Source organism: Emys orbicularis, chromosome 15 (assembly GCF_028017835.1).
Source record: "Emys orbicularis isolate rEmyOrb1 chromosome 15, rEmyOrb1.hap1, whole genome shotgun sequence".
Taxonomy (NCBI): Eukaryota; Metazoa; Chordata; order Testudines; family Emydidae; genus Emys; species Emys orbicularis.
In genome coordinates, this window is record NC_088697.1 from 12420638 (window position 1) to 12446510 (window position 25873).

General features: G+C 50.7%; 1 protein-coding gene across 1 annotated transcript; it reads left to right on the forward strand.

Moving 5' to 3' along the window:
- Positions 1-1677: 1677 nt before the first annotated feature.
- LOC135889369 (zinc finger protein 135-like) lies at positions 1678-23972 on the forward strand. The gene is made up of 8 exons (XM_065417233.1): positions 1678-1725; positions 2603-2671; positions 4966-5048; positions 6076-6242; positions 6917-7043; positions 19132-19245; positions 19653-23481; positions 23926-23972. Exons 4-7 carry the CDS (start codon positions 6150-6152, stop codon positions 20960-20962), a joined length of 1644 nt encoding a protein of 547 aa, XP_065273305.1. The 5' UTR covers positions 1678-1725; positions 2603-2671; positions 4966-5048; positions 6076-6149; the 3' UTR covers positions 20963-23481; positions 23926-23972.
- Positions 23973-25873: the final 1901 nt, after the last annotated feature.

Consider the following 25873-nt stretch of genomic DNA (forward strand, 5'->3'; position numbering starts at 1 on the left):
TTCTCCTGGGTCTCACATATACTAGGAAAAGGGTCGGATGCTGCAGGGATATAGCACTGGCCACCTGTCGGGCCCTAGGCCTCTTGATAAATGAGCAGAAATCAACATTACTTCCGGGTGGAACTGGAAGCATTTCAGACAATGCAACCATGGTGTTCCTGGTCTTCAATCTCTTACTTAGCAGCCTAAATTTGCCTTCCAGGACCTCTCTCCTATCCCTCCCTATATCATTCATACCTACATGTACCATGACAACTGGCTCCTCCCCAGCACTTTCTTTCACGGGATTTTTCAATGGCCCTGGTTTGCTGTTGGCCCTGTCATCTCTGTGTGAAAGGCTGGATCCCGCACTGCTCTCCAATGCTCCGCTGTCATTAACACATCCCGAATGGCAGTGCCGTTATTCGTGAAGCTCCTAACTCAACAGGATTCACAGTTGCCTGACGTGCTGTCTGCCATGGATAGGAGCAACGTTAGATTAATTTTGGCATTCCTGGAAGAGCTGCACGTGGTGGACCATCGCTTTGGGGCTCGTGAAACAAGCACTGAGTGGTGGGATCATATCGTCATGCAGGTCTGGGATGACGAGCAGTGGCTACAGAATTTTTGGAGGAGGAAAGCCACCTTCCCGGAACTCTGTGCGGAGCTCGCCCCAGCACTGAGGCGCAAGGACACCCAAATGAGAGCTGCCCTCTCGGTGGAGAAGCACATGGCGATCGCAGTGTGGAAGCTGGTGACTCCAGACGTCTGCCGGTCGGTCGCGAATCAGTCTGGAGTCGGGAAGTGAGCTCCCGGGGTTTGTGGGCTCAGCAGCGTTGCTAGGGCGACGTCAGAACCGGACCCTCCACGGCCGCCCCGCGCCAGTAGTCACTAAGGGCTGCGCATGCGTGGCACCCGCCCAGAGCCGGCGGGAGACTCCATTTCCCAGCAGGCCCCGCGGCCGGAGAAGCAGGGGGGGCGCAGGCTGGTGGCCCGCATCGCGGCTGGCAGCCATGGGGGGAGGGTGGGCACAGCCGGAGGAGCGGGGGGGGGCGCGGCTGGAGGAGCAGGGGGGAGCGCAGCATGGCGGCCAGCAGCCGCGGCCAGAGGCACGGCAGGGGGGTGGCACGGCAGGGCCGGAGGAGCCATGGGGGGGAGGGGCGGGGTAGTCAGAGGAGGAGCCAAGGGGGGGCGTGGCCAGAGGAGCCAAGGGGGGGCGCCTTTTTTATGTTTGCTCCCCCTGCTCTTAGAAGCTGGCTACGCCACTGCCAGGGCGCAGCGCCCAGGGCAGGGGGAGGGTCCGGGGCTCCCCAGAGTGGCCCAGACTCCCCCGGCAACTCCAGCTTCTGCCCAGGGGCCGGGCCTTGGGGAAAAGGGAGGAGCAGGGGTGGGGCCTTGGGGGAAGACAATGAGAAGGGGGCGTGGCCTCGGTAAAAGGGGAGGAGGAGGGGCGGGGCCCCATGACGGGGAGGGGGGCGGTTGCTCCCGGGGTTCGCGGGCTCAGCAGCGTTGCTAGGGCGACGTCAGAACCGGACCCTCCCCGGCCGTCCCGCGCCAGTAGTCGCTAAGGGCTGCGCATGCGCGGCGCCGGCCCAGAGCCGGCGGGAGACTCCATTTCCCAGCAGGCCCCGCGCGCCGCCGAGCGGCAGTTTCCGGGCAGGCGCAGCTCACGCCGAGGAGAGGGGGCGTTTTCCCGCCCTTAACCCTGCGCGCGGTGGCAGAGCCGGGCCCGGGGACCGACAGCGGGTGAGTGCGGGGGGGCGGGGATCCCCCCGTGGAGCCTGTCCCGCCCCCCCCTGTACCGCGTGTAGCCGGGCCCCGCCCCTCCCCCTCTAGTGCGCGTGCCCCCGGGACCCCTCTGCTCCCGCCAGAGCCCAGGGAATTTTTTTTTTAAAAGGGGAACATCATAAAGGGCGGGGTGCGGTGTGCAGGGAGGGGCTCGGGGCAGGGGGTTGGGGGGCAGGAGGCTGTTTGCAGGCGGGCCCCAGGCTGGGGATCGGGCTGGGCGCTTTGGGCCAGGCCGGGCAGAGGCAGCCGGGGCGGATCGCAGCGGGGCCAGGCCGACGGGGCCGGGGCGGATCGCAGCGGGGCCGGGCTGCTCCCGGAGCTGGACTCAAGGCCGAGGGAGCCGGGCCGGAGCCCCCGAACAGCGCCGGGGAGCTGAGCTCACAGCCGGGCTCCGGGGAGGCCTGTGGGCCAGGCTTGCCCACTACTCCGGGCCCGCTGGCTCCCGGGCCCCACTTACGGTGGGCTGGGCTCGGGGGCGGCCTGACCCCCCCCCCCGGACAGTGGGGAGCGCAGGTGGGTTTGGGGCCCCGGGCGCTGGAGGGGGGCAGCTGCCTTGGGGGTGGGGGGGGCTGCGGCAGCGCCCCCGCGAGCGCCACGGGCCACCTTAAGCGGCTGTGTTGGTGCTGCCGGGTGGGAGGCTGCCAGCGAGCACATGGGGCTATTAAAGCAGCCGGCCCGGCCCTGGGAAAGGGGAGCCCTGCTCAACAGGGTGCAGGGAGGGGGGGCGGGGTGTCAGCGCCCGGGGCTCTCACCCTCCCCCCCGCCCGTTATATCCGTTACCGGCCCCGTGCCCCCCCGCACCCCGTTATCGCCGTTAACAGCAGCGTGTTTGCAGGTGAAGGCGACTCGCCCCACATTCGCTGCAGGGGAAAGAGGCCGAGCGGGAGGCGAGACCAGGTTTCAGGCACATGCGGAGGGAGAAGAATCGTTCCCCGGAACCTCTGCGGCTGGACCAGAAGCAACGGGGTTAACTGGCAGCCGGGGCGGTGTAGGACGGACAGGAGGAAACACGTCCCTACTGTCAGGGGGGTTCAGCGCTGGGGTAAATTGCCCAGGGAGGTTGTGGAGTCTCCATCATTGGGGATGTTTAAGAGCCGGCTGGACAAACACCTGTCAGAGATGGTCTAGATAATACTGAGTCCTGCCTTGAGTGCAGGGGACTGGCCTAGAAAACCTCTCCAGGTCCCTTCCAGGCCTACGATTCTATGAATCTATGTGACCTGGGCTGGTCAGGACACCTTCCAGGAACAGGAGGATGAAAGCCATTTTAGCTTACCAACACCGCACTGTCTCGTACCAGTAGGATGGTAATAACACCGAGTCTGTGACTGCTGTATCCACAAAGGTGTGAGGACACCACCTGATACTCTGCAACACAACTATTTCCACCTCACTGAAAACAATGTGAGGTTCTCTCAGCCCAGGTGCAGGGGACAGGGCCGTTCCCCTGGTCCAGAAAGACCTCCCGCTCGCTGTCTGGGGTACGGGGTCTCCCAGCCGCTAACAGGACACTGGGCTGGGCCCTGACTGACTTTCCCTGTTCCCAGTGCGGGGTGAGGGGTTTCCCCCCCTCCCGGGCTGGGCTGTGCATGGCCGGGTCCCTGCTCCCTCAGACAGTGCCCAGAGCAGCCGCCGCCTCCCTCCCCCTCCTGTATTAACCCCTCACATGCTGACACTGCCTGTGCCAGACAAGTGCCCAGAACCCAGGACAGACCGTCCCCATGAGGGGTCTTTCCCCCGGCGCTGAGCTGGGTCCCTGGGATGGTTATTTGCCAGGGACAGGACATGGGAATTTGTTGACTCTTTTGGCTCCTCCATCCCCTCCCCTCTCCTGTGAAAGCAGCGTTGGCCTGGGCCTGTGTGAATGGATGGCACGGGGGGGGGTGAGGGGGGAGGTGACAGAACGTAGCCCTGTGCCCACACCCTACACCTGATTGCAATAATCATGGTACAAATTATGCCTTGTGAGGGACCATGGGAAAACTCATCATTTGCTGGTCATTATTATTCTGATAAAATATGTGTGGCTACGTCCAAACCCCCCATCCCTGCCCAAATGGTGGTTGGCAAATCACCCTGAGTCCTTGCCCCAGATGTGGGGAGCAGCGGTGGTGGGGAAGGGTGGATCCCCCATTACATGTTTTAAAGGATTTTGGCTCCTTCCTCCTATACCACATTTCCGGTCTCATTGACTCCAGTGTCTGGATTGACACTGCAATAAGGACAAGGCGTGACTCTGGATTAACATGAGGGAGGTTGTGTCATTAGTTACTGTCACCGGGGGCGCTGGCTGTTGCTGACGGAGGGGAGGCTGCTCTCTCTTACTTTCCACTCAAGGTGTCGGGTTTGAGTTTCTTGGGTCACACGCTGCTGCTTCCAGTGTGATCTGTGAACGCTGGGCCGAGCAGGTCCTCTGCCCCAGCAGGGTCTGTGCCAGGGAGAGACCTTCGTTAAAGCTCCTTCTGTGCCCAGCCAAGGGGAGAGACTTTCTCCAGTGGCTGGAAGTAGCCCCCTACAGTCGCTCCGGGCTCTGCCAACACCCACCTCTGAGCCAGAGACCTCAGGGAAAGTGCTGGGGTTGGGCAGGGAAGTGACTCTGCACAAATGTCCCGGGAGCCTCGGATTTCACAGCCCCTGGGAATGTGCTCCCTGGTTGTGAATGTCCCTGAGGGAGGGCTGGGAGCTGCCTGTACAGCAGTGAAGCGGCTGCCCTCAGCTCCTGCCAGGATCTGCCCAGGGAGCAAACTGGGGGATTCAGGAGGGGAAGAGAGTGGGCCCCAGTGGGGTTTGCCCTTTGTGTGTCTGGAGGGTGGAGGTGTCAGGAAGGGAAAGGGGGGGAAGACTTGCACTGTGTTGACCTCAGTACGTCGACCATGGCTCAGCATTGCTTGGGGAGGGGGTGTTACCGTGTTGGCATAATGGACAGTTTACATTGGTGGGAGAGAAATTTAAGTGCAGAGACACGCGCAACTAAGTCAATGCCATTCAGCTTACGTTGACCTAGTGTAGATTAGGTCTTTATAATGTAGAGTAGGCCTGGGAGGCTTTAATCCTGGTGGGAAGACCTACCGCTAATAAAATCACTGTGGCAGAGCCTAGATAGTCACTTGCCACGGAAAAAAGTCTGGTGGGGCCTCTGTGTGAAATGGACAAAAGCGTCTTCTGAAATCTCTCCAATTGCTCTTTTCGCCCCGACAGGCTACAGAATAACGTCCATGTTTTGCTCCGGATCGTCCCACTCTTCCACGGGAAAGGCAATGGCTGCAGCGGAGTTAGCTGAGGTATGGGATTATCACGGAGCTGGTGGTGGGCTCTGGCTGGAGGGAGATGGGCAGTAAATGTACAGGAGGGTGGGAGCTGCTGGAGGTGAGAGAGGGCAGGAAATAACCAGGGTGGGAAAAGGGAGGGGTCAAACTTGCCCGAATGAATTCGGATTAGGCCCCACATTGAAGGAGCAGCCTCCTGGGGTTTGGGCGTGGAACTTTCTCCTGTTTGTGGAACAGGAAATAACCCCCTGGCCAGAGCTGCAAAAACTTCCCAGACTCCCAGTGCTGCAGCCCGAACCAACAGACACACTTCATCCACTTTGGGGGGAGGGATAGCTCAGTGGTTTGAGCATTGGCCCGCTAAACCCAGGGTTGTGAGTTCAATCCTTGAGGGGGCCATTTAGGGATCTGTGGCAAAAAAAATTGGTCCTGCTAGTGAAGGCAGGGGACTGGCCTTGATGACGTTTCAAGGTCCCTTCCAGTTCTATGAGATAGGTATATCTCCATATATTTTATTTTTTATTTACCACTCTCCCAAACTCTGTGTCATCTGCAAACTTCATCAGTGATATTATGTTCTCTTCCAAGTCATTGATAAGCAAGTTAAATAGCAGAGAGCCAATAACCGATCCCTGTGGGACCCCAATAGAAACCCACCCACGTGACCATTTAGAGTTATATTTTGAAATGTATCAGCTGGTTTTGAATCTAGTTCATGTATGTCACGTTAATTTTGTATTGATGTAGTTGTTTAAGTATCATGCTGTACCAGGTCAAATACCTTAGAGAAATCAAAGTATATTACATTAACGCTATTCCTTTATCGACCGAACTTCTGATCTCCTTCAAAAAAAAAAAAAAAAAAAATCCAATTAGTTTGTGAGGATCTGTTTTCCCTAAATTTTTGTTGATTGGAATGAATTATATTACCCTCTTTTAATTCTTTATTAATATTCCCCCTCTTCCCCCGCATTATCTTGCCCATGTTCGAGGTCAGGCCTGTTATCTTGGTCATCCCTTTTACAATTTATTTTAAATATAGGGGCAACTTTATTGTTGACTTCCAGTCTTCTGGAGTTTCCGCAGTGTTCCAAGAGCTATTGAAAAGCAGCATTAATGGTCCAGAGAGCTCCTCAACCTCCTCAGCCTGCTTTTTTAAAACTCTTGAATGGAAGATATCTGGAACTGCTGATTTTAAAAATGTCTGACGTTAGTAGCTTCTGTTTAACATCCTCATGAATTATTATTTTAATGAAAAGAGTGGTGTTGTCATCATAAACATATCACGACATCATTTGCTTGTTTTCCCCAAATCCAGGAGTGAAATACTCACTGAACATTTTTACTTCTTCTGTATTATTATTATTATTATTGATAATTCTGCCCTTTCTGTCCAGTAATGGACCAATAACGTTGTTAGGATTTTTTTTTTTTGTTATTGATATACTGAAAAACAAGAACCCTCCTTCATATTTCCTTAATTCTGCTGGCCAGAGAGTTCTCCATTTGTTTCTTTGCTTTGCCTTATTAATGTTCTACAATTCCAAGCTTCTGACATTTTTTCCTGTCGACTTCCTCTTTCTTCCAGGTGTTTGTTTATATATAATTTTATGGGGGGGGAGGTATTGGGATTCCCGCCAGGAGGCGGTCCCTGACCCTGCCGGAGACTCCATTTCCTGTATCAGCCTCTGGCTAGTAGGTGTGTGATGAATATGAAGACCCCTGCCCCCAGTGGCCAGGGAGAGGGGCTCTCTTTTTCTCCCCTCAACGTGGTGCCTCCTGGCTCCTCAGGGTGGGAGTGGGACTGTGCTACCATGTTCCTGCTCTCCCATGAATCCTGGGGTTGTACTAAATTACTAAGTGAGGTGCTCTTGCTCTTTCAGGGGCCGGTGACCTTCGAGGAGGTGGCTCTGTATTTCACCGAGTCAGAGTGGGCTCTGCTGGACCCCGCTCAGAGAGCCCTCTACAGAGATGTCATGCAGGAGAACTATGAGAACGTGACCTTGCTAGGTAAGGAGTCCTGTCCCCTTGGTTATTGGAAGCTGTGGGTTCTCTAAAGAACCTCTGTAATAATAACTCTATACCAGGGGTCGGCAACCTTTCAGAAGTGGTGTGCCGAGTCTTCATTTATTCACTCTAATTTAAGGTTTCGCATGCCAGTCATACATTAACGTTTTTAGAAGGTCTCTTTCTATAAGTCTGTAATATATAACTAAACTATTGTTGTATGTAAAGTAAACAAGGTTTTAAAAAGGTTTAAGAAGCTTCATTTAAAATTAAATTAAAATGCAGATCTTATCAGTTTAGTGTGATCTTGCCCTTGCTTTTCCTTGCTGAGTTTTCCAATGTCTGGCACGTATTTGGATACTTTAAGCTGCACACGGGCTTCTGAGTGATCAGTTGTTAACTGGCTTCGATTGGCACAGAAGGCAGATGTCATGTGTGAAAATACCTGTTCACACAGGTATGTGGATCCAAATGTTGAAAGCATTGCAAACGCAATTTTTTTCAAACAGTTAAATTTCACTGGCAGGGACGTCCAGCAGGTCAGAGTAGAGGCCCCATGAACTCTCTCGGTAGCTTCAAGTGCACTCCACAGATCTCCAAACTTTGATGCCCACAATTCTGAGCTTTTTAACTGAATGAGTTGCATTTTGAAATCTTCAACACCCATCCACTGAAATACAGACAAATCCAAGGTTCTTTCATTGAACTTTTCAGGTTTAATTAGAAAAGAAAGCATTGGGCCAAATTGCTGGAAATCTTGAAATCTGTTAGAAAATTCTGATTCCAGTTCTTGCAGGTATATTCTAATCTCAACATCAAACCAGTGCGCTGTTCCACGTGGCGTGATAGTGATGTAAGCAGCAAATCAGAACTTAAAAATATCGTACAGTGGCGCTGGAACAATTTTTAAGGTGGGGGTGCTGAGCTGCGCCCCCTCTTGCCCCTGTCTGCACCCCTCACTGCCCCAGGCTGGGGCCAGTGGGCCACAGCTGGGGGCAGCTGCAGAGCCCCAAGCAGGTGGGCGGGACCCCAGACCGGCAGCAAAGCCCCCCGGACCGGTGGCTGGGACTTGGGGCCGGCAGCAGGCTGAGAGGGGCCGGCGGCCGGAACCCCAGGCCAGCAGCCCGGGCAGTGTGAGTGCCACTGAAAATCAGTTCGTGTGCTGCCTTTGGCACGCGTGCCATAGGTTGTCTACACCTGCTCTATACCTTTACTACTCATACATGTGTAGATCGGTTTCAGTGTCCTGTTCTCCTCCCCCTTTGACTTATGTCCCATCCCAGTATCATTTTTAGACATACACAAATTTTAAATGACCAGTGGCATAACAAATTATTTTTTTAAACAATATATTTCATTTATCCTTATTGGATGCATTAAAGTCCAGCCCCTACCATTTGCTTTCTCTCCGAGGGCTATGACCATTGGATGTGGGAAGTTTGGTAATATTTCTGTGATTCCAGTACATACCTCAGTTTCCCTCTGTGCTTGATATAGAATCATAGAATCACAGGGTTGGAAGGGACCTCAGGAGGTCATCTAGTCCAACCCCCTGCTCAAAGCAGGACCAATTCCCAACTAAATCATCCCAGCCAGGGCTTTGTCAAGCCTCCAGTGCTTCACCACCCTCCTAGTGAAAAAGTTTTCCCTAATATCCAACCTAAACCTCCCCCACTGCAACTTGAGACCATTACTCCTTGTTCTGTCATCTGCTACCACTGAGAACAGTCTAGATCCATCCTCTTTAGAACCCCCTTTCAGGTAGTTGAAAGCAGCTATCAAATCCCCCCTCATTCTTCTCTTCTGCAGACTAAACAATCCCAGTTCCCTCAGCCTCTCCTCATAAGTCATGTGCTCCAGACCCCTAATCATATTTGTTGCCCTCCGTTGGACTCTTTCCAATTTTTCCACATCCTTCTTGTAGTGTGGGGCCCAAAACTGGACACAGTACTCCAGATGAGGCCTCACCAATGTCAAATAGAGGGGAACAATCACGTCCCTCGATCTGCTGGCAATGCCCCTACTTATACAGCCCAAAATACCGTTAGCCTTCTTGGCAACAAGGGCACACTGTTGACTCATATCCAGCTTCTCATCCACTGTAACCCCTAGGTCCTTTTCTGCAGAACTGCTTCCTAGCCATTCAGTCCCTAGTCTGTAACAGTGAATGGGATTCTTCCGTCCTAAGTGCAGGACTCTGCACTTGTCCTTGTTGAACCTCATCAGATTTCTTTTGGCCCAATCCTCTAATTTGTCTAGGTCCCTCTGTATCCTATCCGTACCCTCCAGTGTATCTACCACGCCTCCCAGTTTAGTGTCATCTGCAAACTTGCTGAGAGTGCAGTCCACGCCATCCTCCAGATCATTAATGAAGATATTGAACAAAACTGGCCCAAGGACCGACCCTTGGGGCACTCCACTTGATACCGGCTGCCAATTAGACATGGAGGCCTTGATCACTACCCGTTGAGCCCGACGATCTAGCCAGCTTTCTATCCACCTTATAGTCCATTCATCCAGCCCATACTTCTTTAACTTGCCGGCAAGAATACTGTGGGAGACTGTATCAAAAGCTTTGCCAAAGTCAAGGAATAACACATCCACTACTTTCCCCTCATCCACAGAGCCAGTTTTCTCGTCATAGAAGGCAATTAGGTTAGTCAGGCATGACTTGCCCTTGGTGAATCCATGCTGACTGTTCCTGATCCCTTTCCTCTCCTCTAAGTGCTTCAGAATTGATTCCTTGAGGACCTGCTCCATGATTTTTCCAGGGACTGAGTGAGGCTGACTGGCCTGTAGTTCCCCGGATCCTCCTTCTTCCCTTTTTTAAAGATGGGCACTACATTAGCCTTTTTCCAGTCATCCGGGACCTCCCCCGATCGCCATGAGTTTTCAAAGATAATGGCCAATGGCTCTGCAATCACATCCGCCAACTCCTTTAGCACCCTCGGATGCAGCACATCTGGCCCCATGGACTTGTGCTCATCCAGTTTTTCTAAATAGTCGCGAACCACTTCTTTCTCCACAGAGGGCTGGTCACCTCCTCCCCATACTGTGCTGTCCAGTGCAGCAGTCTGGGAGCTGACCTGGTTTGTGAAGACAGGCAAAAAAAGCATTGAGTACATTAGCTTTGTCCACATCCTCTGTCACTAGGTTGCCTCCCTCATTCAGTAAGGGGCCCACACTTTCTTTGACTTTCTTCTTGTTGTTAACATACCTGAAGAAACCCTCTTGTTACTCTTAACATCTCTTGCTAGCTGCAACTCCAAGTGTGATTTGGCCTTCCTGATTTCACTCCTGCATGCCTGAGCAATTTTTTTATACTCCTCCCTGGTCATTTGTCCAAGCTTCCACTTCTTGTAAGCTTCTTTTTTGCGTTTAAGATCAGCAAGGATTTCACTGTTAAGCCAAGCTGGTCGCCTACCATATTTACTATTCTTTCTACACGTCGGGATGTTTTTTTCCTGCAACCTCAATAAGGATTCTTTAAAATACAGCCAGCTCTCCTGGACTCCTTTCCCCCTCGTGTTATTCTCCCAGGGGATCCTGCCCATCAGTTCCCTGAGGGAGTCAAAGTCTGCTTTTCTGAAGTCCAGTGTCTGTATTCTGCTGCTCTCCTTTCTTCCTTGTGTCAGGATCCTGAACTCAACCATCTCATGGTCACTGCCTCCCAGGTTCCCATCCACTTTTGCTTCCCCTACTAATTCTTCCCGGTTTGTGAGCAGCAGGTCTAGAAGAGCTCTGCCCCTAGTTGGTTCCTCCAGCACTTGCACTAGGAAATTGTCCCCTACACTTTCCAAAAACTTCCTGGATTGTCTGTGCACTGCTGTATTCCTCTCCCAGCAGATATCAGGGTGATTAAAGTCTCCCATGAGAACCAGGGCCTGCGATCTAGTAACTTCTGCTAGTTGCCGGAAGAAAGCCTCGTCCACCTCATCCCCCTGGTCTGGTGGTCTATAGCAGACTCCCACCACGACATCACCCTTGTTGCTCACACTTCTAAACTTAATCCAGAGACTCTCAGGTTTTTCTGCAGTTTCATACAGAGCTCTGAGCAGTCATACTCCTCTCTTACATACAATGCAACTCCCCCACCTTTTCTGCCCTGTCTGTCCTTCCTGAACAGTTTATATCCATCCATGACAGTACTCCAGTCATGTGAGTTATCTCACCAAGTCTGTTATTCCAATCACATCATAGTTCCTTGACTGTGCCAGGACTTCCAGTTCTCCCTGCTTGTTTCCCAGGCTTCTTGCATTTGTGTATAGGCACTTAAGATAACTCGCTGATTCTCCCGCTTTCTCAGTCTGAGACAGGAGTCCTCCCCTCTTGCACTCTTCTCCTCGTGCTTCCTCCCGGTATCCCACTTCCCCACTTACCTCAGGGCTTTGGTCTCCTTCCCCCGGTGAACCTAGTTTAAAGCCCTCCTCACTAGGTTAGCCAGCCTGCTTGCGAAGATGCTCTTCCCTCTCTTTGTTAGGTGGAGCCCGTCTCTGCCTAGCACTCCTCCTTCTTGGAACACCATCCCATGGTCGAAGAATCCAAAGCCTTCTCTCCGACACCACCTGCTTAGCCATTTGTTGACTTCCACAGTTCGACGGTCTCTACCCAGGCCTTTTCCCTGCACAGGGAGGATGGACGAGAACACCACTTACGCCTCAAACTCCTTTATCCTTCTTCCCAGAGCCACATAGTCTGCTACATAGTCATATGACTATAATCAGAGTGTAAAGACCAGGACACATGAGGTGTTTTTGTTACAGAGCTGTCATGGGTTCGCACAGAGAGCTCTCTTGGAACTAAAAGCATGTCTCAGCTGTAGCGCTTGCAGTGTAAAGTGGCCAGCCCAGAATTGTTCCGTAGACCTAGCTGTGTCTAAAGTGGGGGCTAGGCTGACCTAACTATGGCAACGTCTACACTACAGAGTTTTGTCAATGCCGTGTGTTGATTAAAGCAGGTTCTTCTTTGAGGGATGGTCCCTATTGAATTCCACTGAGGCTAATGCGCATGCGCCCTGCTCCCAGAGCCGGAGCTTTTTATAGTAGTAGTGTCTGTGGGTCACGTGTGCGCCCTTGCGTTGCCTTGTGGTTTTGCCTGCGTCTCCAGTTCCCTCTCATCGCTGCCCGGTCCAAGTCAGAGCTTCTGCTGTCCCCTCGTCTCTGGTGATGCATTTTCTTTCTTTAGTCAGGATGTAACCCGCACAATTTAACGCTCCCACCCCCTCCCTGTCCTTGTGGGTACACTGGGACAAGAGGCCCAACTTCACCCCTCCCTGGGCTCAGTGCCAATATCCCTTCCTAGTATACTCAGGGTGCTACAGGTCTGCAGGGCCCTTTCCCAATGAAAGAGCCTTACACAGTCATATCCTTAAACATGTGCATGTATTTAGTAGCAACTAATCAACAGAATACACACGCCAAGCATCTAATGCTCACCCCTCCCAGCAAAGACAGCTGGACGTCTCCCGGTGGCCAATCAGGATCTGCTCTCGTCCGGGGCTCCGGCTTCTGCGCAATATGGTCGTGCAGGGGTAAAAGTCCTGGCACCTTTGGTCTTGAGCTGTGTCTCTGAGTTAAGTTCCAACGATCCCGTCTTCTGACCCCCCCCATTACGTAGTTAAAATGAGGATTTCTCTTATCTATGCTTGAACCAATTATAGCTATGCAAAAACACTAACCATTCATTTTCACTGTCCAGGGGTTCACATGCCTAAGACCACCTATTGCATTAGCTTTTGTGTTTTTCAAAGTTAGTTAAAACTTCTCAAGGTCCACTTATCTTTATGCATTGTTAGATAAATACACTGTCAGGGTAGAATTGCTTAACCTGCAGTACACTGGGACTCTTTCCCTATTTAAAGTACACTTTCTAACTATGTAACATTTCTTTAGCAACAGCAAAACGTCCTACTTTTTATTATCAGACAAACTGCAGAAACTGAAGGCTAACTTATCCATTCTCTCCCCATTCTCATGACTTTGTGAATATCTATCTATCTATCTATCTCCAATTAGTAGGGCTGTAGCTGCAGCTAATACTTTTCTATCTGTCTGCCAAGGCCAAATTCCCCTGACTCTATAGTTTTGTTTCCAACGTATGGTGGTTGAGCCTAGAAGATGGCTGTGGGTTATGCTAAGTCCATACACCAGATGGCTGTGAGTCATGTCAAATCAAAGCCTCTCATTAGAAGGACTTTGTTGTTTTATGTAGTAGTTTTCTTCTTTCTGAAATTTTCGTAGGATTAAGGACTGGCGATGCCATAATGGCGGTTTCCCACCAAACAATCCCCAACTCCCCACCTTGCCCCCAGCAGCCGTGTCTGGGTACTCTCTATAGTCAGGATTTTCCTGGTTTCAGTAGTGATTTTTCTTGTTTCTGAAAGTTCCGCTATTCTCAGGATGCAGTTCCCCTCCAAACACTCCTCCCACCCCTCGCCCCCGTCTCTCCCTCCAGCACTCAGGTCTGGATGCTGGATTATGACTGACGCCTGGTCTACAGTACCCGCCTGAATCGGCGGGTAGAAATCGACCTCTCGGGGATCAATTTATCGCGTCCCGTCAGGACGCGACAATCGATCCCCGAATCGACGCTCTTACTCCAGCGAAGGTGGGAGTAAGAGCCGTCGACGGGAAGCCGCGGAGGTCGGTTTTGCCGCCGTCCTCACAGCGGGGTAAGTCGGCTGCGATACGTCGAATTTGCGTATCTTAAATCGACACCCCCCCCCCCCCACCCCCCCCGTAGTGTAGATGTAGCCTTAGAGGACAGGATTCAAAGTCTGCACTTCCTGTCCTCATTTGTTCTTCATCAATGACGAGCACCAATGCGGTCTGTATTGCTTGGGGGAAGCCCACACCACATCCAGGTGCAGCATCTGTCTCTGTTTCCGTGCCCCCGCGCGCCCTCCCCTCACCCCCCCGTCTTAAGAAGCATCTCATGGAAGTCGCCCCGGGCTGGGGTTGAAGCCTGGCCCCGGAACCCCCCACTACATCGGACTGAACAGTCTAAGCGTGCACCTCCTACCGTGGAGCTTCAGTCCAGCTCCGCTGGCACCAGTGATACGGACCCCACGCCGGGGCCTAGTCATGAGTCACAGAAACACGCACATAGGCATAGCAGTAAGTCTTCCGCCAGGTCGAAGGAGGATGCCATAGCGTCCATGAGTTCTGGCCAAGGAGAGGCATCCTGCTCCAAGAGCGACAAAAAGCAGCATCACTTGCTGGAGCTGCCAGTTCCAGGTATGGACTCGCACACCCCGGCATGGGCTCCGCCGACATCTGGTGAATCACCAGTTCCGAGACGTTTCCCCTTTCTGGCCCCAGTTCCATCCATAGACCTGGTGCCGTTGACTCCAGGGAGACTCTCAAGTGCTCCCCCTGCCCCCCCGGGCCTCATGAACTGTTCACTCTGGGAAGGATGAAGTTTCCATGTGTCCTGGTTCCTTCACCTACTGAGAGGGCCCCATCCCCTGTATCCAACCTGTCAACTCTTTGGCTGTGTTTCTGTGACACTCCCTGCTCCATCAGCACCATCATTGATGCCGAACTTCGGTTCCTCCTCGGAGTCTGAGGGCCTGGACATTACGTATGGTCCGCTGCTTCCATTCTGAAGATGTGACTCTCAGAAGGTCCTGATGGCACCGTGGCAATACCCTCCCTTACCTCAATCCAGGAGCTACTGGTACCTGACTCCCTGGGCACCAGCGCTGCAACAGCAGGATCCAACCAGGTTGGCCATATGGGAGCTTGTGGCCCCAATATTCTCCTTCAGAACAGTCCTGTTCAGCACGGGAATCCTCTCCTGTAGCACATACCTGTCCTTTGCCGAGTAGGCATTTGAAACCGGGATTGGACGATGTCCCGATCAGCCCGGCCCTGATGGTACTGACAGATCCGGAGGGATTTCTCTCGTCGTCCCAAGGCGAGGTTGTGTCATCGACTCTCTCTTCTCTCCCAGACTACTATGGTCAGTTTCAAGAGCCGCTGTGAAGGACAGTTCATGCTCTCAAAATACCGTTGGAGGAGGTGTAGCACAAGCGGCACCACCTGCTGGACATTTTGCACACAGTGGTACTGTTAGGGGGCTTATTCCTTCACCCTCTCACTTCCCTGGTCCTTCTCGCATGAACAGAGAGCAACAATACCCAAAGTCCAAAGGTGCAAACAATTTGATGTTTATTGGGGTGAACTTCCAGCAAGCACGATTCCAGTTTCCTTCCTCAGTGTCCCCCTTCCCAGCTCTGACACCACAGAGCCATCCCTGTTCCCATTCCCCCCTTACTTCCTGATTGACTGCAGACTATATAGGAAAACTTGAGTTCTGCTTAGCTATACCTTAACCAATCATTTTACTGAAATTTAACTAATCAATCCTAACATACTGTAACATGGTTATTTAACCAATTATATCCCACCACCTTAATTGGTTTACACCCAACAAAATTAACTATACAGCAGACAGAAACAATCACAGAACCAGACAGAGATTAGACAGACAAACAATAGGGAAGTGGAGACTACAGTGATAGAACAATACAGAAATGAGGGTTTCACATCCCAGCTATTAATAAGTAAGTTCTTGCCAGACAGGATGCTATCAAAGTAAGTTTCCTTTTACATCTTCTAGGCTCTTCCCTTTCTCTGGAGGTGATAGGAATATCAGGATAGGATTGTATTCCTAACAGCCCAATAGCACCTTATTTCAATGTGACTAGTTTGGAATGTGAGGATGTGACCCTACGCTTCCCAGTTTATGGCTGGCCTCTGCTGCTTAGCCGAAGGCCTTAGCCTAAGAACCAGGCCTCAGACTGTCACAGTAAGAGAAGGCCCTTAAACAGACAGACAGACTGATTTTGATTCTTCTTTTATACCTCTGTAACTAGCTAAATGATAAGAATACACCTAAATTCTCAAAGACAGGCCTGAATATCTATATCCTAACACTCCACCCCTTTTTTTTCTTTTTCTTTTGGGATCCTCCTGCCCAGGTATCCCTGGAAAAGCATAGGACATATGGTGACACATTTCCTGATAGGGCCAGGCATCAAGGTGGAAGGTGTGATACTCCACTTTTCCCACTGCCCCTTGTGTAGTACAGTGGCCTGCACCTTCTCTCGTATGGGCATACCACACCTATTCCAATTAGTGTTCCCATTATACTCCAATTAGACTTCCCATTATAGTGGGCCCGAGAAGGTTGGGTCCGGGTTGTCTTGCACACTGCGGAGTGGGGAGGGCTTACTACATTACTTGTAGGTTATCTGCATATGCAATGTAACACAAGTAGAGTTAACAATCCACAATCCACAGCAACACTGAGAGTCCTGAGCACTGCAGTATGGTCCAACATCCGAGCCACCACCTTCGACAGGGTCAAGATCTTAATGTGTCCATTTGCTGGCAGTTGCAACAAGCTGCCCCTGCAGGTTTTGCGTGCTTTTGTCCACATCATAAGTCCATTGAATGTCCACAGAAAAATGGGTTATTGTCCAAACAAACTTAACCACTTGGTATGGAATCAGGCAGTATGCCCTGGTTCAATTATTCACAGCAATAAGATTTACAGATCCATTTGTGCACCAAAGTCCAGATAGCAGAGTGTAGATGTGTGTAATTTGGTTAGGGGCTAGTGTAATTGTGTCCCCTAGTAATATGTACATTTCCAGAAAAACACCTCATACGCAGTACAGCCAATTGTCCACCCCTTGCCATAGGCCATTGATCCTGCTCCTCCATAGTCATAGGAGAGGGGCACATCCAAACATCTTTAATTTACATTATTTTACACACCCCTCCATTGATTCCCAGTGAGCTCCTCCCCTTCTCATTATTTCCATAGGGCTTGTGGGGCCCACCTTAGTTGCCGTTCTATTTCCAGGCACCATGGTAGCTATTACACAGGTGCTATGCTGTCAGTTTCAAGAGCTGCAATGAAGGACAGCTCATGCTCTCGAAATACCGTTGGAGGAGGTGCAGCACAGGCAGCACCACCTGCTGGACATTTTGCACCTGTTGGTCCTGGCCAGGGTGGGCCTATCCAACGAGGACGCTCTCCAACAGGCACATACTGTGTGCCATCTCCTGCCCATGTGCACCCCCACCCCAAAAGAGGCAGAAAAGAGGTACAATGTCCTCCCCCTGTCCACCCCAACGGTTCCAAGTTTCTATTCTCTCATCCTCTGCCCAGTTCCCTGGTGATTCAGGCTGCTATGGAGTGAGCTAAACAACAGCACCCACACTCCACCCCAGCTGACAAGGAGGGCAAGAGACTGGACCTTGTGGCTTGAAAGGTTTTCTTCTCGGATGGCCTCCAGTTCTGGATCTCGAACTGTCTGGCAGTGATGGCCAAGTACGACTTCTTACAGTATGGACATATGGCAAATGAGCTACCTCAACAGGATCATGCCAATTCCTATCAAGTCTAGAGGAAGGCAAGTTGGTCGCAAAGTCGATACTTCAGGCTGTGGTTGATTCAGCAGACACATCCTTGTGCATTTTGGTAACTGCCGTCGTCATGAGGAGGGAATCCTGGTTTCCCTAGAGAAGTGCAGAACGCGATCGAAGATCTCCCTTTTGATGAATCACACCTCTTCAATCAAAAGACGGATGACTCCTTGCACTCGCTGAAAGATTCCAGAGCCACTCTGCGATCCTTAGGCATATATACATCCGCACCAAAGCAAACGTTTTATCACCTGCTGTCTTCTCCCAGTGTTACAGAAACCCCAGTTTTACCACCAACAGGCCTATGAACCTCCTCAGAAACATCCTATAGTCCACAGAGCCCATCCACCTGTTCTGACAGTGCAGTCCTCCGCACAACACCGTCTGCGTGTAAGCTATATTTCTGAATGCAAGTAGAGAGCCATCTCACTTTGCCTGCATCCCAAATCACATGCTTTAAATGAGGAACAGCAGCTTCACTTCCTTGATGTACGTAGGGCCCTGGTCTTTTACCTACAAAGGACAAAGCCATTCCTGAAATCTCCCCGGCTATTTGTTGCCATAGCGGAGAGAATTAAAGGGCAGGCCATATCCACCCAGAGAATCTTGAAGTGGGTCTCAGGGTGAATTGAGCTCTGCTATCAATTATCAGGATGGTCCCAACCAGGTGGGATATGGGCCCATTCCACGAGAGTGCCAGCATCGACTACTGCCGGGCTCCATGACGTGACCCTTACGGACATATATGAGGTGGCCACGTGGAGTTGGGTACGCATCTTTTCTTCTCCTTATGCTGCAGAGTGTAATTCTGTGGCAGACAGCTCATTCGGTGCAAAGATGCTCCACTTCACAGTTCCGTCGTCTTCCTCTCACCCTCTGCCTATCTAGGTACTGCTCGTTACTCACCCTTGGTGGAATACAATAGAGACCATCAGTCGAAGAAGAAAAGGAGCCTCCTCTAGTACGTTATTCCCCTGCTCCGGAAGTGCTGATCTGTGTAGGGAGTATGATAGAGGTATATAAAATCATGAGTGGTGTGGAGAAAGTGAATAAGGACAAGTTATTTACTTATTCTCATAATATAAGAACTGGGGCCACCAAATGAAATTAATGGGCAGCAGGTTTAAAACAAATAACAGGAAGTTCTTCTTCACACAGCGCACAGTCAACCTGTGGAACTCCTTGCCTGAGGAGGTTGTGAAGGCTAGGACTATAACAGGGTTTAAAAGAGAACTGGATAAATTAATGGAGGTTAAGTCCGTTAATGACTATTAGCCAGGATGGGTAAGGAATGGTGTCCCTAGCCTCTGTTTGTCAGAGGGTGGAGATGGATGGCAGGAGAGAGATCACTTGATCATTACCTGTTAGGTTCACTCCCTCTGGGGCACCTGGCATTGGCCACTGTTGGTAGACAGGATACTGGGCTAGATGGACCTTTGGTCTGACCCAGTATGGCTGCTCTTTTGTTCTTATGGTAGGTTGTTTGTCAGCGGCCCAGGCTGGGAGCTACAACAGCAAAGCATTGTGAGGAACCCAGGATTACAGGGCAGGTGGTGACACAACCTTTCGGGGGTCTGGATTGCACTCCCAGAATGTGACACAAGTATCCCTCAAATTCAGTTGATCTCACTTGTTTTCTGTCACTTGTGCAGGGTTTCCAGTTTCCAAACCTCATGTGATCTCCTGGCTGGAGCAAGGGGAGGAACCATGGGTCCCAGACCTCCAGGACTCTGAGGAAAGAGAGACCCTGAGAGATGCCCGCACAGGTGAGGAATCAGTTAAACCAACTCAAAATCTGTCCCTGAATTAAGGAAATATTTGGGATTCCTACAAAGCCCTTGTGAGCTTTCTGAGTTCAGGATTGTCCTCAGGAGGTGTGGCATCCTCATGGCAGACTTCACTTACGGCTTCCTACCTGTCCTGACTCTCGCCTGATACTAGCTCCCTCCCCAGTCTGCTTTTTCCCTGAGTGTTTAGTTGAAATTTAGACCCAGAATTGATCCCCTCGTCTCTCTCATTTGGGGAAAGGTTTGGGGGAAATTCAGCTTTCTTTGTTTGATTTCTCCGTCACTCACTTTTGTTTGTTCCCCCCTTTCTACCATTCCTCTCTCTGAGGTTCCCTTTTTCTCTGACAAAGGGAGTGACCTGTGTCTGGTTTCTCTCTCTATCCTAGCAGATGATGGGATGGTGAATGAGGAGGAGAATCCTCAACGAGACGATGCTGAGCAAGCAGAAGCACATGGGACATTCTCAGAAAGATCCAAAGGGAATGTTTCCTGGAGTTGTGCACAGGCAAACGACTGTGAGAGTCAGCACAGACCAGCGGAAAAGTTCAGTAGAGGCTCAGACCTTATTAGACATGAGAGAATCAACACAGGAGAAACACCGTACATCTGCCTGGAGTGTGGGAAAACCTTCAAACATAACAATGCCTTTATCATACATCAGAGAATCCACACAGGGGAGAAACCCTTCAGATGTACTGAGTGCGGGAAAGGCTTCAATAATAGGTCTCAGCTTGTCACACATCGGCGAAACCACACAGGAGAGAGACCCTACTCATGCCTTGAGTGTGGGAAAGGCTTCACTTCTAGCTCATATCTTGTCTCGCATCAGCGAATCCACACAGGAGAGAGACCCTATTCATGCCCTGAGTGCGGGAAAAGCTTCATTTCTAACTCACAGGTGGTCTCACATCGGAAAATCCACACAGGAGAGAGATCCTATTCATGCCCTGAGTGTGGGAAAAGCTTCAGTCATAGTTCACAGCTTATCACACATAAGAGAATCCATACGGGAGAGAAACCGTACACATGTCCTGAGTGTGGGAAAAGCTTCAGTCAGAGCTCTGGCCTTGTCACACATCAGAGAATCCACACAGGTGAGAAACCCTACACGTGCCTTGAGTGCGGGAAAAGCTTCAATCGGAACTCATTGCTGATCATGCATCAGAGAATTCACACTGAGGAGAGACCTTACAGATGCCCTGAGTGCGGGAAAGCCTTCATTTGTAGCTATCAGCTTGTCTCACATCGGAGAATCCACACAGGAGAGAAACCCTACTCATGCCCTGAGTGTGGGAAAAGCTTCACTGATAGATCACAGATGATCAAACATAAGAGAAGACACACAGGGGAGTCCCCCTACACATGCCCTGAGTGTGGGAAAAGCTTCAGTTCACCCTCACACCTTAACGCACATAAGATAATTCACACAGGAGAGAGACCCTACACATGTTCTGAGTGCGGGAAAAGTTTCCGTCACAGATCAAACCTTATCGAACATCAGAGAATCCACACAGGGGAGATGCCCTATAGCTGCCCTGAGTGTGGGAAAAGCTTCCGTCGGAACTCAGAGCTCATCATACATCAGAGAAACCACACAGGAGAGAGACCCTTCAGATGCCCTCAGTGCGGTAAAGGCTTCACTTCTAGCTCACGGCTTGTCTCACATCAAAAAATCCACACAGGAGAGAAGCCTTAGTCGTGCCCTGTATGTGGGAAAGGCTTCAGTCATAGTTCATGGATCATCACAGATCAGAGAATCCACACAGGAGAATAACACTATACTTGTATTCAGGAGGGCTGCCCAAATATTTTTTGTTTTGGGTTTTGTTTTGGTAATACGTTGGCTAATTCCCACATATTGGTCTTTAAGGTCGATTGCAGCATTTCCTTTACTGTAGTCTCTCAGCTCCCTTCTGGTGAGTTGCCACCTTCTATCTTTTGCAGCTCACCTTACTTTGGGGTGAATCCTGTGAACATTTCTATCGACTCCTTTGTCTTATGAGTTATGGGAATGTGTGTCCCTCTTGACAGAAATGTCCATCAATCCGAGTTGGGAGAGGGGGGGTTGACCTCATCTAGCTACAGTGAGATAAAAACTATCTGTGCCTTGTCTCCACCAGAACTCTACATTGAGTAGGCCATGTCTACACTACCACTTATGTTGGCAAAACTTATGTCGCTCAGGGGTGTGAAAAAACCCCACTCCTGAGTAACATAAGTTTTGCCGGCATAATTGGCAGTGTGCACAGCGCTATGTCGGTGGGAGAGCTTCTCCCGCCCACATAGCTACCACCGCTCAATGGGAGTAGTTTAATTATGTCGACGGGAGAGCTCTCGCCCGCCACCATAGAGCGACTTCACAAGAGATGTTACACCAGCGCAGCTGCATCACTACAGCTGTGCCACTGTAAGGTCTCTAATGTAGACACAGCCTAAATTGCTCAAATTAGCTATCTTGGTGTAAAAACACAACTATCTTTTCAGGGCAGACATAACCCAGGTGCAGTGGTGTGGTTAGCTTTCCCCTTGTGCTGACCTGATCTCCATCACCCTTCCTAGTCCTGATAAACCCTGAGCATCACATTGCAAAGTGAATGTTAGTCACCAGATTTCCTGGTTGGGCGAGAGTCTCATTCCCAGGTTTTCTGACATTACTTGTGGTTGTTCTGAAGAGGAGGTAGTTTTTCTACCAGTTTTCTGATTTAGAATATAGTGAGATGTAATTAAAAGGCAGGAGGAAAGGTAGAAAAAAAGTATCATTTCAGCCTTTCCAGATGGAAAGATTGGCTGATTTTCCCTATTATGATGATGCTAAAACCTTTGTAACTAACATGACTGAATTGTAATGAGGTGGTGCTGAGTGAAGAAGGCTTGAATGGACCAGAGGACAGCGTAATAGGAAAATCGGTTCTAATTTGGCATCATGAGATGTAAGATGCTCTGGAATTTCATTTTATATGATATTGAAACTGTCTTATTCGCTTGTGTGTTGTGGGTTTTTCTCTTTCCTGAGGGCTTTTGATAACCTAACTGGATATTAGTTTTTTGTGATAGGGTGAAGTTCAGGTTTTTGGTGGATTTTGAGACAAATGACCATTTAGTTAAAACAATTTCTTTTTGTGCGTGTCTTTTTTCCACTCCTCCATTATGGCATGGAGAAAGTTCAAGAGCAGTTCAGTCATCAGGAATGAATACTCAAAGCTATTGGATGTGCTACCAGAGAGAGAGTAGCATTTTAAAATTGTACATCTAACTATGAAACGGAATTGAATAACACTGTGATCATATAGCCCTGGTCTACACTACAAGTTTAGGTTGAATTTAGCAGCGTTAGATCGATTTTAACCCTGCACCCGTCCACACGACGAAGCCATTTTTTTGACTTAAAGGGCTCCTAAAATCGATTTCTGTACTCCTCCGACGAAGGGATTAGCGCTGAAATCGACCTTGCCGGGTTGAATTTAGGGTAGTGTGGTTGCAATTCGACGGTATTGGCCTCCGGGAGCTATCCCAGAGTGCTCCATTGTGACCGTTCTGGACAGCGCTCTCAACTCAGATGCACTAGCCAGGTAGACAGGAAAAGGCCCGCAAACTTTTGAATCTCATTTCCTGTTTGGCCAGCGTGGCAAGCTGCAGGTGAGTGCAGATCTCATCAGCAGAGGTGACCATGATGGAGTCCCAGAATCGCAAAAGAGCTCCAGCATGGACAGAACGGGAGGTACGGGATCTGATCGCTGTATGGGGAGACGAATCCGTGCTATCAGAACTCCGTTCCAAAAGACGAAATGCCCAAACATTTGAAAAAATCTCCAAGGGCATGAAGGACAGAGGCTATAACAGGGCCCCTCAGCAGTGCCGCATGAAACTTAAGGAGCTCAGGCAAGCCTACCAAAAAACCAGAGAGGCAAACCGGCTGCTTGGGGTCAGAGCCCCAGACATGCCGCTTCTATGATGAGCTGCATGCCATTCTAGGGGGTGCAGCCACCACTACCCCACTCCTGTGCTTTGACTCTGTCAATGGATTATCACGCAACAGGGATGCACGTTTTGGGGTCGAGGAAGAGGAGGAGGTTGAAGATAGCGCACAGCAAGCAAGCGGAGAAACCATTTTCCCCGAGAGCCAGGAACTGTTTCTCACCCTGGACCTGGAGCCAGTACCCCCCATACCCACCCAAGGCGGGCTCCCGGACCTGCAAGGCAGAGAAGGGACCTCTGGTGAGTGTACCTTTATAAATATAATACATGGTTTAAAAGCAAGCATGTTTATTGATTAATTTGCCCTGAAGATTGTTGGCAATTTAGGATGCATTCGCGGCCAGTACAGCTACTGGAAAAGTCTGTTAACGTGTCTGGGGATGGAGCGGAAATCCTCCAGGGACATCTCCATGAAGCTCTCCTGGATGGTCACTCTTCATGGTCACCTGGTTCAAATAGGGTAATTTTATTAAGGGGACATTTAGAGGTGGCGGTTAGCCACGCGGTGGGGGGAGGGTTGAAGCGATCATCCCAGAGAATTGGGTGTGTGTGTGTGGGGGGGGTTACTTGGGTTTGTGCTGCACGTTAACCCGAAAACCACAGCCCCTCCTTTTAAATTGCCAACCCATTGTTCTCTAAAATGTCTTTTTAAACTACTACTCTCTCTTTTTTCCCCTCCCGCAGCTGCAAATGTTTCAACGCTGCCCCTATCATCTCCGTCCCAGAGGCTAGCGAAGATTAGAAGGTGAAAAAAACGCACTCGCGATGAAATGTTCTCTGAGCTCATGCAGTCCTCCCACTCTGAAAGATCCCAGCAGAATGCGTGGAGGCAAGCAATGTCAGAGTCTAGGAAAGCACAATATGAACGCGAGGATAGGTGGCGGGTTGAAGGTGATAGGGGGTGTCAGCTTGCTGACAGAAGGCAGGAGGCAATGCTGAGGCTACTGGAGGATCAAACTGATATGCTCCGGTATATGGTTGAGCTGCAGGAAAGGCAGGAGCACAGACCGCCGCTGCAGCCCCTGTGTAACCAATCGCCCTCCTCCCCAAGTTCCATAGCCTCCTCACCCAGACGCCCGAGAACGTGGTGGGGGCGCCTCTGGGCACCCAAGCACTCCACCCCAGAGGACTGCACAAGCAACAGAAAGCTGGCATTCAATAAGTTTTAAAGTGCAATGTGGCCTTGTCCTTCCCTCCTCCCCCACCCCACCCGGGCTACCTTGGCAGTTATACCCCCTATTTGTGTGATGAATTAATAAACAATGCATGAATTTGAAACAACAATGACTTTATTGCCTCTGCAAGCGGTGATCGAAGGGGGGAGGGGAGGGCGGTTGGCTTACAGGGAAGTAGAGTGAACCAAGGGGGCGGGTTTTCATCAAGGAAACAAACAGAACTTTCACACCGTCGTCTGGCCAGTCATGAAACTAGTTTTCAAAGCTTCTCTGATGCGCACCGCGCCCTCCTGTACTCTTCTAACCGCCCTGGTGTCTGGCTGCATGTAATCAGCTGCCAGGCGATTTGCCTCAACCTCCCACCCCGCCATAAACGTCTCCCCCTTACTCTCACAGATATTGTGGAGCGCACAGCAAGCAGTAATAACAATGGGAATATTGTTTTCGCTGAGGTCTAACCGAGTCAGTAAACTGCACCAGCACGCTTTTAAACATCCAAATGCACATTCTACCACCATTCTGCACTTGCTCAGCCTATAGTTGAACAGCTCCTGACTACTTTCCAGGCTGCCTGTGTATGGCTTCATGAGCCATGGGAGCAAGGGGTAGGCTGGGTCCCCAAGGATCACGATAGGCATTTCAACATCCCCAACCGTTATTTTCTGGTCTGGGAAGAAAGTCCCTTGCTGCAAATGTTGAAACAGACCAGAGTTCCTAAAGATGCGAGCGTCATGTATCTTTCCCAGCCATCCCACGTTGATGTTGGTGAAATGTCCCTTGTGATCCACCAATGCTTGCAGCACCATTGAAAAGTACCCCTTTCAGTTTATGTACTCGCTGCCTTGGTGGTCTGGTGCCAAGATAGGGTTATGCGTTCCGTCTACCGCCCCACCACAGTTAGGGAATCCCGTTGCAGCAAAAGCATCCACTATGACCTGCACATTTCCCAGAGTCACTACCCTTGATAGCAGCAGCTCAGTGATTGCGTTGGCTACTTGCATCACAGCAGCCCCCACAGTAGATTTGCCCACTCCAAATTGATTCCCGACTGACCGGTAGCTGTCTGGCGTTGCAAGCTTCCACAGGGCTATCACCACTCGCTTGTGAACTGTGAGGGCTGCTCTCATCTTGGTATTCTTGTGCTTCAGGGCAGGAGAAAGCAAGTCACAAAGTTCCATGAAAGTGCCCTTACGCATCCCAGACCTGCAAAACTCTACAGTCCCACCAGTCTGTGCTTGTTTCCCGGGCCCAGAATTGGCGTTCCACGGCATGAACCTGCCCCATTACCACCATGATGTCCAAATTGCCGGGGCCCGTACTTTGAGAGAAATCTGTGTCCATGTCCTCATCACTCTCGTCACCACACTGCCGTCGCCTCCTCACCTGCTTTTGCAGGTTCTGGTTCTGCATATACTGCTGGATAATGCGTGTGGTGTTTAAAACGCTCATAACTGCCG

Excerpts from the sequence above, each read along its gene's own strand:
- LOC135889369 (XM_065417233.1), top strand. The coding sequence starts at position 6,150 with ATGGTCCAGAGAGCTCCTCAACCTCCTCAGCCTGCTTTTTTAAAACTC. Across the intron at positions 7,044-19,131 it reads TGAGAACGTGACCTTGCTAG|GGTTTCCAGTTTCCAAACCT; the intron begins GTAAGGAGTCCT and ends TCACTTGTGCAG. Across the intron at positions 19,246-19,652 it reads CCTGAGAGATGCCCGCACAG|CAGATGATGGGATGGTGAAT; the intron begins GTGAGGAATCAG and ends TCTCTATCCTAG.